The sequence below is a fragment of the Trachemys scripta genome, chromosome 19 (assembly GCF_013100865.1).
Source record: "Trachemys scripta elegans isolate TJP31775 chromosome 19, CAS_Tse_1.0, whole genome shotgun sequence".
NCBI lineage: Eukaryota > Metazoa > Chordata > Testudines > Emydidae > Trachemys > Trachemys scripta.
The window spans coordinates 13,990,879-14,002,972 of NC_048316.1; the positions used below are offsets into that span (position 1 = coordinate 13,990,879).

General features: G+C 49.2%; 1 protein-coding gene across 7 annotated transcripts in view; it reads left to right on the plus strand.

The window, feature by feature from the left end:
* Positions 1–12,094, plus strand: part of KAZN (kazrin, periplakin interacting protein) — a 745,023-nt gene that overhangs the window by 702,444 nt on the left and 30,485 nt on the right. The window contains exon 9 of one of the 7 annotated variants that reach the window (XM_034753341.1): positions 4,682–4,838. The exons of the other annotated variants lie outside the window; for them this stretch is intronic. Within the exon in view, the coding sequence (XP_034609232.1) occupies positions 4,682–4,722 (41 nt within the window). The 3' untranslated portion in view covers positions 4,723–4,838. Of the gene's footprint in view, positions 1–4,681; positions 4,839–12,094 lie in introns of those variants that run through there. 7 annotated transcript variants of the gene reach the window in all.

Consider the following 12,094-nt stretch of genomic DNA (forward strand, 5'->3'; position numbering starts at 1 on the left):
TAAAAAATGAGGGAGTATCCCTGAGTGCAAGTGGAATTACCAGGAGACAGGGAGCGTGAATAAAATATTGGGCAGAGAATTATTTTCAGCTACTCCATTGTCAGGCCCGTTGGGCTCTTCGTTGCAATTGGCACGACGGAGTCAATTTCACACCCTGCACATGTGTGACATTGGTCAGTATATGACTCCTATGCTGAGGCCTTCAGTGTGATGCCTAGGAATGCTACCAGCTTTAGGAATTCCGCATGGGGCCTTGTGAAATTGTCTGTGGCAGCCATCAAATTGCAGAAGAGCCGCACAAGCCGAACTCGGGTGGATGAACATTTACTCGGACAAATGGCGCGAGTGAGTCAGCTGACCTGAGTGAATGCTCACCGGGGTCCACAGTCTAGCGCATCGTGACTAGGAAACTAGAGAGATGATTTATGGGCAAAAACGTGGAAAGCTCAACAACCCCACCTTGGCCAAGCAATGTCTGGGAGAGCAAGAAACCAATCTAAAAAGACCTGACGGGTGTAAACACTAAGGAGGGAGAGAAACATCAAGGAGGGAGGGGGTATTTGGGGAGGTGCAAGGAGGTCTAACTCAGGGGAATGGGATGAAAAGGGTAACTTGAGGTTGAATGTCAGAGGAAACATCAAGATCTACTGGGCCGAGGAAAGATGGGGGCTTTCCACTGTCTGGTCTATTTAAAAACTAGACTAGTTAAAGCACTAGATAAAATACTGAAAGGAACCATCCTGCATTTGGCTGTGGGAGGGACTAGAGGGCCAAAGAGTGGCCCAAGAGGTCAGACAAGATGATCGTGATAGTCCCTTCCGGCTTTAAACTCTGTGAGCCTTGGCTAGTAGTCTGCTAACTGCAACCTTTAGAGACCTATTCACTAGGGCAGCGGCTCTCAAACTTTAGCGACCTGAGGACCCCCATTTTGATTTAAAATTTTTCGCAGACTGCAGCCCTGGCAGAATTCCTCTCCCAACCTCTTCACACACGTACAAGGAAACACAACTACAGCAGCTGTATTCTCAGCCAACCCCATTAGCTCCTCACTCCCTTCAGGATCCAGTTTAAAACTAGCCTCTTCATGGCAGATCCTTAGCTGGTGTATTTTGGCCCCTCTCTATGGCAAACAATGGAGTTACACCAATATACACCAGCTGTGAATCTGGCCCTTTCTTTTTAAAACCCCCATCGGCTTGCTCCAGCCTGCCTGTCGCACCTTGTTTCTCTTGCCTTCTCTGTTTGCTCCATCCATTCATCTCCTCTGTGGCCCTCCATGCAATCTGGCCATTGCTGGTGCAAGAACGTTCTTCTCTGTAGCTCTTCTAACAGCTTTCCTAGATCTTTCCCCTAGAGCTGGGTGAAATATTTCAACCTACACTTTTTTTTCTTTGAAAAATGCAGATTTGGTGACACAAACCAATTTGTGTTGATTTCACCTAATTGTTTCAGTCAGGGAAAAAAACATTTTAAAAAAGTCCTATTTTGTTTCAACATTTTTTAAATGAAACATTTTGACTTCTTGGTTTGATGGGACTTTTCGTTTTGAAAGTTTCTTTAATTTTCTTTATAAAAAAAAATTAAAAATGTATAAAGAAATGCTCAAAATCTAAACATTTCAGGTCAAATAAAATGTTTTATTTCAGCCAAGAATTCTTTTAATTTATTTTTCAAAATTTCCCCTGAACCAAAAAAATCTATTATTCACCCAGCTCCAACCTCCACCTCATTGACTGTTTTATTTCACATCTTGGCCAAGGAGACATTTTTCTCCTTGTCTATACCACTTAATTTCATGCTTCTCCAGCTGTTATGCATCTCTCCAATCGTGCTATATAACTCCATGGTACAGTTTGCAAAAATACTCTGTACAACATATAGTTGCCTTATGGTGTCAAAACCTACCATATGCATGAAGCAACTAGGCCAGTGCAGAGATTTCAGTAGAGTCTGGATGTTCTTAGACCTGGAAAGGTCAATTAAAAGCAAGGCCAATCTCAACCTTTTGACACATGCTGACGGGAGTCAGACTCACCCTGCTGAAATGAAAGGTGGAGAGATCCCAAGAATTCATCGGGGAATTAACAGTGATTGACTGTTTTAATATTGCCCCAGCTTTTCCACGGGTTATCAACAAAGAATCCTTTACACCAACGTGTCTGCAGAAAACCTGGATAGCGGCACTGAGTCATGTAATGCTACGGGCAGTATTGGGACACTGCGGAATATGGGACCTAGGGACTGATCTCAGGCCACACCAGGATGGAGCTGCGTGCTCTCTGATGTGATAGGCCTGTAGACAACAGTGTGCAAGGATATTGCTCAAACATAACAGAGCTGCTCCTGGGACCTCAGCTAGTGAAGCCAGTAGGATCCCATGACTAACAATGACATTGTCAAATGCAGCTCATGAAGCCAATATCCTCTGAGGTAATGGGCAGCAGTACCAGAAGTACACAGACAGCAAACCAATACAATGTGTATGATTGCGGCATGATCTAAACTGTATGGTGCCTTCTTCCCCTATCAAATCATGCAGTCAGTATTATTAAAATCGGCGGCCTGGTTTAACATCCAAACTCTGGTGCTGTTCAGATTCAGGACTGGACCACCTGTCTGGTCTCTCCCGGTATTTTTCACACCCCTGACATCATGGTATACAAGTGCAATCCACTGAGCTGAAGTTGATGGTTGTGTCCATCTCTACAACAGAATAAACTAAAGCCTGGAATATCCAACGTCTCTTGAGCTTTGGATCCGGATTAGGCCCACGTCTACTAGCAAAGGAACCTGCGTCTTAAACTGAATCACAAAAGCATTAGTGCCAAACACTTGTTATTTTTACAGCTCCACAAGTGATCCCACGTTCGTTGCTCAAGAAACTAATCCCGCGGTGGTAATGACTTTGAGCAACGGGGACAACCTGGGAAATGCTGTGGCTTTTGGCATGGAAAAGGGCTTCAATATCAATGAAAGCAACTGAGTGCATTGATCGTCTAAGGTAGCAGGTGAACAGCAAAACTTAGCAGCCTTGGGTGAAGAGCTACGATTTGCGCCATCCCCAGAGCTACTTTATTTTGCAAGACGCAAGGAGCCAACAGCAGCACTGCCTGCAAAAGCAACACTCGGAAGATCCTGGATGGGACATTGCCCTTCTGTAGAAGGGCATGAGCATTTGCCTAAAGCATCTGAGCACCGTGCTCGGCCAATGAAAACCCACACAATAAGCCGTTTACTGTAAGGGTTGGCATTACTCACAAATCAGACGTGCATCTGACGAAGTGGGTATTCACCCACGAAAGCTTATGCTCCAATACATCTGTTAGTCTTTAAGGTGCCACAGGACTCTGTTGCTTATTACTCACAAACTTCTTCGTATTTGGCCCCGCGCTTCCAATCCCGATGCTGCCCTGTGCGGTGCTGGTCAGAGATGCGCAAAGTGCAGCCGGGAGGCCTGACAGAGCTGATTGTCATAAAACCTGTCCCACAGCTGCATAACCACTGGCTGAAGAGAGGGATAACCAATGGCAGGTTAACAAACTCAAACACCCAAACTATTCCTATTCATCTAACCAAGGGACGAGCCAGTCCAGCCAAGTATGGAGAAATAAATTCATCAAAGGTTACCGTGGAACACAGCAGCTGAATGTATTATGCAAATTGATATGCAAATCAGGCACAGCCCTTGGGCTCCTCCCAAGTTGCCACGAGAGGTTGTCAGTTTCAGGTGCTTCCTGATTCATATCAACATGTGATACGTCAGGGCAGAGAGATTTCTCTTAGGTCTGGGAACCTACAGGGGACAAGACAGTCATGTGAAAGGGATCAATGTAACCCGCACGACCAGCATGGCTCTCTGTATCCCTCTCGTGGCTGAATCAAGTAAACAGCTGCTATCTCTAAGCGAATGCACCTGCTCCTTTAGTTCAAGCAGTAGCAGATTATGCTTTTAGATGCCGAGGTCCCATGTTCAGTCCTGCCTGATGATCTAGCCACGGGCATCGATACACCCCAAACGGGGAGAGGAATTGTTTAGCACGGTGCATAGGGAGGTAACGAGATGAAACCAAGAAAAGGGAAACAAGGCTGATTATCAGGAAAACATCCTGTTAGCACGATTGATTGATTGATTAGAATGTAGACGACCCATGTCTGGGGACATTTAAAACGACACTGGACTAAGAATTTGGAAATATATTGAGCCTGAACCTCGGCTGTTTTTAATCAGCATAGCTCTGCTGATTTCACTGGACCTACGCCAATTTATACCAGCTGAGGAATAATCCTGGCACTGGTCCCTGGTGGGATGGACTGGATCTATCATTCAGATTGGTCAGCGATCCAATTTCTTACTCATTTTTACCAGTTTTAGCCCAAGTTTGGCTGGACTTTGTTAAAGTGCCTGTTGCGTTGTCTTTAGCGATGAGTTCTGAGTGGGCACGCAGAAGAAAAGCATTGCATTAGCTGGGCGTGAGGGAGCAGCTCAAGTCACCCATTGATCATAAAGACCTGGATCAAAATTACCGCCTACTTCCCCATGTAAATCTAGCACACCACCACTGCTGACTCCAGTGGAATTGTTCTGCTGTAAACAAGTGCAGAGGGTGAATGAGAGAATGTTCTACAGTAAAACAGGGCCTGGGTGTGAAAGTAATGCTTGATGGAACTTTGTTTCCCCTAGATCTTGCCCACACAGTTATCCTGCATCCGGCTTCCAGGTAAAGAAGAAGAGAGAAAAGGAGAAAGAGGGTGAGAAGGTCTGGAATGGTTTGATTCAATGAGTGAATGATCAAACTGCTGTGCTCACCTGGCTTCTCGACACCAAACATGCCTGTAATTTGACTGGCATTTGTCTGCATCTTTTAAAACGCTTCATCGGAAAATAAAGTGTTATTTGGAAGCAGTTGATCCAGGGGAATACGTTACATTTTGTTGTGAATGTGTTTTTAAAAAACATGGACTATGGATGGACATTGCATCAGCAACCCTGAATGCCAGGGGCCCTGGTCTGAGGTGCCTCTGCACTTGTGAGCTGCCAGAATGGCCACTTGGCACCACGAGCAACCAGACATAAGTTAGAGCAGTCTTTGGGCTGCTCTAATGTTCACTTGACACTGGATTGGTCCCCAAGATCTAGGGGCCACAATGGTGGCATAAAGTCACCTTTATTCTTTCTCCATTGCCCGGTGATGAACCCAGCTCAGCCAAACCCGAGCATCTTTATCGCTCCAGGAAACATGTTCAAGAATTTGTTTGGGTTATTTTAATAGCTGACCTGGCCTCAGCCCTTCAAAATTCTACTAGCCAACTCATCTGGGGCCAGGATCTTGTTCTGAGGAGTAAAATGGCACTCTCTTCCCTCTCCGTCATCATCCCCCTCCTCCTGTTAAAGAGTAGACAAGTGCCTGGCTGGTACGTTTTCACTCTGACTTTACAAACGCTGCTTTTCCTAGGTTTTTTTTCCATTTGCCCATCCCAACCTAGATCGACGATACTGGGCCTATGGACTCATGTCACAAAAAATAAGACTCACGCACACAAGATGGGGGGAAAAGAGACCTTTCTAATCTCGCAACACGCCTGAGCATTTAGCTCTGAAACAAAGACTTAACGCACTCTTGAGATCTGGCCAGCTTTCCGGTGTGCGTCTATCCAATTCCCGTTTACGCAGCAACCCCACAATGATCGGACCAAGAACTATCCCCATTCTCCACCCCCGAGCAGCTCGCACCGGGCCTTTTCTGACATCAGCTACACACTGGTGTAAGCAAGATCAGCACGGAACGCGTGGAATCTTCCCATACGTAGTTCTTTACTTACGTGGCAAAGATTAGCCCCTGCACCACTCAAGTCCCACTTAGACGCTGGTTTGAGGAGTGATTGAGACTTAAAGGCTGTGCACCGTTTGTCACAGTCCTCTGCATAGGGGCGAATTTCACTCCAACAGAAATTCTGAATCAAGTGGCTGGAATGGGCAGCTGCAATGGCGTTCTGGAGGAAATTCTCCCCACTTTTTTTCGTCACCATTTTCCCGGTATTATTAACCATAATGCACATCTGCTGCTCTTTTACTACACCCCCTTCCTCACTTCTAGCATCATTTCACCCAGCATTGTTGATAAACAAAAACAAACAAACAATACACTTAAGTTTCATCCTCTTACATCCCATCGCAAAGTGTGGCACAGATGTTAATGAACTGAGTCTCATGCCTTGGAAGTAGATAAGTGGTATTTCCACATTTTTCCAGTGGGGAAACTGAGGCACAGCAAAGTGACGCGCCTGACCCAAGTGAGCATCAGAGCCAAGAGTCAGAGCCCAGATCTCCTATTTTCAATTCCCTATTTTAACCATAAGGCCACTTTTTTTTCCTTCACCATCCTGAACATACTCACCCCCGACCTCTACAACTGCTAACGAAAGCTGCTTGCCTAGACTTAAGAGTCTCTGTATCCATGCCCATGCACGCATAAGGTCTGCTCAACTTCTAAACCTACCGGGCAGCGTGGGGTGGGGAATTCCACCATGCACTGCTACTGAGTCCGGTGCAGGGGCCAGGCGGCGGCTTGCACCTCCCCTAGCACCGTCAGGCACTCAATGGTGGTGGGCTAAAGCCAGCTATAAGTATATGCCATAGAGCAGGGATGGGCAAACTTTTTGGCCTGAGGGCAACATTGGGGTTGGAAAACTATGGAGGGCTGGGTAGGGAAGGCTGTGCCTCCCTAAACAGCCTAGCCCCCAACCCCTATCCGACCCCTTCCACTTCCCGCCCCCTGACTGCCCCCTCAGAACTCCTGACCCATCCAATCCCCCCTGCTCCTTGTCCCCTAACCATCTCCTCCCAGGACCCCCCGCCCCTAACCGCCCCCGGGACCCCACCCCCTATCCAACCCCCCTGCTCCCAGTCCCTCTGACTGCTCTGACCCCTATCCATACCCCTGCCCCTTGACAGGCCCCCCGGGACCCATGCCTATTCAACCCCCCCATTCCCCATCCCCTGACACCTATCCACACCCCCAGCCCCTGAACAGGTCCCCTGGGGACTCCCACGCTTATCCAACCTCCCACCCGTCCCCGACCATCCCCCAGAACCTCCGCCCCATCCAACCGTCCCCTGTCCCCTGACTGCGTCCCAGGACCCACCACCCCTTATCCACCGCCACCCCTTATCCACCACCCCCCGAGCCCCCTTATCATGCTGCTCGGAGCAGCATGTCTGGCAACCGTGCCGCGCCGCCCAGAGCCCTGCCCGCACGGCGGCATGGCTGTGGGGGAGGGGGGAGAGCAGGGGAGGGGCTGGGGGCTAGTCTCCCCGGCCAGGAGCTCAAGGACCGGGCAAGACGGTCCTGCAGGCCGGATGTGGCCGGGGGGCCACAGTTTGCCCATCTCTGCTATAGAGGATAGGAGTGCACTTTATGGCTGCTTAAAAGGGAAGGATGGCTCCAACCCTAAGTCAGACCAGTGATCCAAACACCCCAGCCTTGAAGTTTGGACCCAAGCTCCTAACTGAGGGTGAAGTTCTGTCTCTGGTTTACAGTAATGTTTCAGAAGCTGGGACTGGGCGACAGGGGATGGCTCACATGATGATTCCCGTTCATTCCCTCTGGGGCACCTGGCATTGGCCACTGTCGGAAGACAGGACACTGGGCTAGATGGACCTTTGGTCTGACCCAGTGTGGCCATTCTTATTCCTAATCAGGATGCTCAATTCAATTCAGTCTGTGGCCCTTTGGTGATACACCTCTACCCCGCAATAACGTGACTTGATAGAACCCGGGTTTGCGTATAGCACGGTAGCAGCGGGACTCTGGGAGCGCTTTCAAGGGTCCGGGGCTCCAGCTGCTGTGGAGAGCCCCAGGCCCTTTAAATCCCGCTGGAACCCTGCCGCCGCTACCCCGGGGCTGCGGCAGCGGGGCTCGCCGGCGATTTAAAGGGCCCGGGTTCCCCGCAGTGGCTGGAGCCCGGAGCTCTTTAAATCACCGCCAGAGCCCTGCCGCCCCTACCCCGATATAATGGGGTTTCAGCTATAACACGGTAGGGATTTTTGGCTCCCCACGACCGTGTTATCGTGGGGTAGAGGTGTAGTTACAGCACTTAGATACTATGGTGATGAATGCTATAGAAAAACCAGAGAGACGTAGCTTGAGGCCATCCTGCTGAGCTGAACCGTCCAACAGCATCATCTACCCAGACAGCCACTAATCTCATTAGGGCACTCAAGCATATATTTTGTGTCTTAAGAAAATGTTTATTGCACATATGCATTCCCTCGCCTTTGCATCTCCCGGGATGTAATGCAGTCATGATTACAGGCCATTGGCTTTTGGGACTTGATGGAAAACAGAAATAAAGACCTTCTTTTATGATAATACAAAGCATTAAAATACCAGTAGAACATTTGCATTTTAAAAGCTTGTTAATAGATAAATTACTGTCTATCGGGGCATTTTGGCTCGGAACGCCACGGTAAGGCGGTGTCAGCACTTCCAGTAGGATGCAGCTTCGTTATTTCTAGAGTTTATCGCTTTGATCACAGACTAAGAGGAAAGCTGTATAAAGTTTTATCAGCTGGAGATTATTTTGGCCATCACATTACTCAGAAGAGAGTTTACAAAATGAGGAAGAGTTTAAAAAAAGCTCACCCCATCGCCTGGCATCATTGCTTTGGGTGCTTCTAAATGACTAAAAATCACCAGCATGGTGAGGTTTAACAATCACCACATCTGTCAGCAGAAAGTTGCTGTGAGCAACTCTCATAGCCTGACTGAAGCATTGGAAAGTTCTGTGGTTTATCTGCACTTACCCCAACCCCCCTTGGGTATAAACATTTCTCCTGACTCTTTTTACCTCCTATTTGGGCTAGACCAGAAATACTCTACAATAGCTTCCTGTGTATTTTAGGCCCTGATCCTGAAAAAGCTTATGCCCTGATCCTGCATTTTGACCCGAGTGAGCAGACAGGGCTCTGTGCAGGTACAGTAGTCTCCCCGCGTGGATGACAACACGGGATCAGTGCTGCACACGCATGTTTAACTTGGGTCACGTAAGTGGGCCCATTGAAGTCAACGTGTAAGTGTTTGCAGGGTCAGGCTAATGGTGCTTTTAGTTTCCAGTCCCGGAGGCAACAATATACAAAGGCATCCCAGCTAGATCAATACATCTTCCCACTGCTGTGTGTTAGTGACTAGGCCGCCCTCTTTCTGAGACTGTGGCTGGCTCTGATAGAAACACGGTCAGAATGCGGAAGCACGCGGAGGAGAGCTAAGGGAATATTTAGCAGTAACTCATTCCGGGAGTTTAGCCTTTTTTGCGAATTGCCTGCGAGCGGCTTGTGATTCTCTCAAACCCTAATCTGCTGTTTAGAATTAAATACCCAGTACTCTAGGTGAAATTCACCCTGCAGAGATCTAAGATCAGGCCTACGCACCACTTTAAGACTCAAGTGGCATTCCGACTCTCTGAATAATTCTTAGTCCTAGGATTGCCAGGTATCTGGTCAACACTGCCGTTAAAAGTCCGGTCAGCAGCGCAGCGGGGGCCTGGGGCTAAGGCAGGCTCCCTGCAGTGCCCAGAAGCCACCACCAGGTCTCTGCGGCCTCTAGTGCAGGGGGGCTCTGCACACTGCCCCTACCCCGAGGGCCGACTCCGCAGCTCTCATTGGCTCGCAACCGTGACCAATGGGAGCTGTGGGGGAGGTGTCTGTAGGCGGGAGGGCAGCACGCAGAGCCTCCCTGGCCACCCATGCATCTAGAGGCTGCAGGGACCTGGCGGCCACTTCCTGGGAGCCGTGGTAAGTGCCACTGGGACCCCGCACACCAAACCCCTTCCCGCACCCCAACCCCCTGCCCCAGCCCGGACACACCTCCCGCACCCAAACTCCCTCCCAGAGCCCACCCCCAATACCCTGCCCCAGCTCTCTCCCACACCTCAAACCCCTCATCCCCAACTTCACCCCAGAGCCCACATCCCCAGCCGGAGCCCTCACCCCCCCCCCGCACCCCAACCCCCTACCTAGCCTGGTGAAAGTGACTGAGGGTGGGAGAGACGGGGGGGGGGAAATGGAGCAAGCGGGGGTGGAGTCTCGGGGAAAGGGCAGGGCAGGGGTGTTCGGTTTTGTGCAATTAGAAAGTTAGCAACCCTACTTAGTCTGCAGCTCATTTCTGAGGACTTGGGTTGCCAACCCTCTCGGTTTCTCCAGGAGTCTTATGGAATCGGGCTCTATCTCCCTGAGGCTATTGAAGCCAAACTGAGAGATTTTAGGCGCTAAAAGTCCAGCTCCCTGCCTGCCGTGGCCCCGTGCTGCTCCCAGAAGTGGCCAGCACATCCCTGCAGCCCTGGTGGGGGGCAGGGAGTCTCCGCGTGCTGCCCCTGCCCCAAGCACAGACTCCACAGCTCCCATTGGCCGGGAACTGCGGCCAATGGGAGCTGCAGAGGTGGTGCTTGCGGGCCTGGGCAGCACACGGAGCCCCTTGCTGCCCACAGGGCCGGCAGGGACGTGCCGGCCACTTCCAGGAGTAGCACGGGGCCAGGTGAGGCAGGGAGCCTGCCTTAGTCCTGCTGTGCCGCCGACCTTGAGGTAAGCACCTCCTGGCCAGAGCCTGCACCCCACACTCCCTCCCACACCCCAATCCCCTGCCCCAACCCTGAGCCCCCTCCAGCACCCAAACTCCCTCCCAGAGCTTGCACCCCACACCCCCTCCTGCACCCCTGCCCCAGGCTGAGCCCAGAACCCTCTCCCACACGCCAAACCCCTTAGCCCCAGCCCAGAGCCCACACCTTGCCCCAGCCCAGTGAAAGTGAGTGAGGGTGGGGGAGAGTGAGTGATGGAGGGAGTGGGGCAGGGCCGGGGAGAAGGGGCAGGTCAGGGGTAGGGCCTGGGGGGAGCAGGGCAAAGGTGTTTGGACGTGAGTGATTAGACGGTTAGCAACCTTAATGGGGACCCATTGGAAGACATCAAATAAAATTAATAATCTGAGATGCATTTGTCAGGTTATATGGCATTGTTTCTATTTCTTGATTGGATTAGTATAACAAGCAATACATTCTCAGCCAGACCTCTCCCCGGTGGATTTTGCCACCACTGGTGCAGGTGAGAGGTTGTTTAAAGGGCACCCAGAAGTGTTATATTCACAGACAGCTCGTCCTGTTTTCCTGGATATATCTTATTAGTAGCTCTGCCAAGGCAAAGCAGCAGACAACCACTGTGGATGTGTTACAGGGAATTCACACCCTTGCAGCAAAAACACCTCCCTGAACAGCTAATCAAATTCACACCAACTCTACATTCCTTGCACTACTAACACAAAAGCACACGACAAAAGCAAATAACGTGTCAAACATAACCAGCCAAATTTTCTCAATTTCAAAACACTGATGTTTTTTGTTGAACTTTTGACAGAAGAAAAAGCAGGGGGCATTTGTCACAAAAATAAATCAGTCCGGCTTTTTTGAACAAGTACAGGACAGGAAACAATTTTCCACATCTTGATGAAAAATTGATCAAAGTTTCAACCAACAACAAAGACATTTTCATTACCATTTTTTGTTTGCAAAAAAGTGTTCCCTTTATTTAAAAAACAGATCAAGTCACAAATAATGGTTCAGTATCTTTCCCGTTATTCAGAATTATAGGTTGTGGTCCCAGTCCTGAATATACTTAAACATATGCTTAACTTTACTGCCATAAATAGACCCATTGAAATCAATGCAACTATTCACATGCTTAAAGATTAATGCAGGTTCTGCACCTATATCTAGGGTTACCAGACAGCAACTGTGAAAAAACAGGATGGGGGTGGGGGGTAATAGGCGCCTATATAAGAAAAAGTCTCAAAAAACGGGACTGTCCCATTAAAAACAGGACATCTGGTCACCTTACCCCTATATGAGTTTCAGCAACTACAGTCCTATAAATATTTATGCATATGCTCAACTTGAAGCACATGAGCAGTAGCACTGAAGTAAATTAAGCCCATGCATATTTACAGGATCAAAGCCTGTTTTTCAAAGATCACAATGTATTCTTTACCCTGAAACTGCTACCAAACTTTAGTTTTAGGGGGGAAAGTACGACTCTTTCATTGACAAAAGCCAA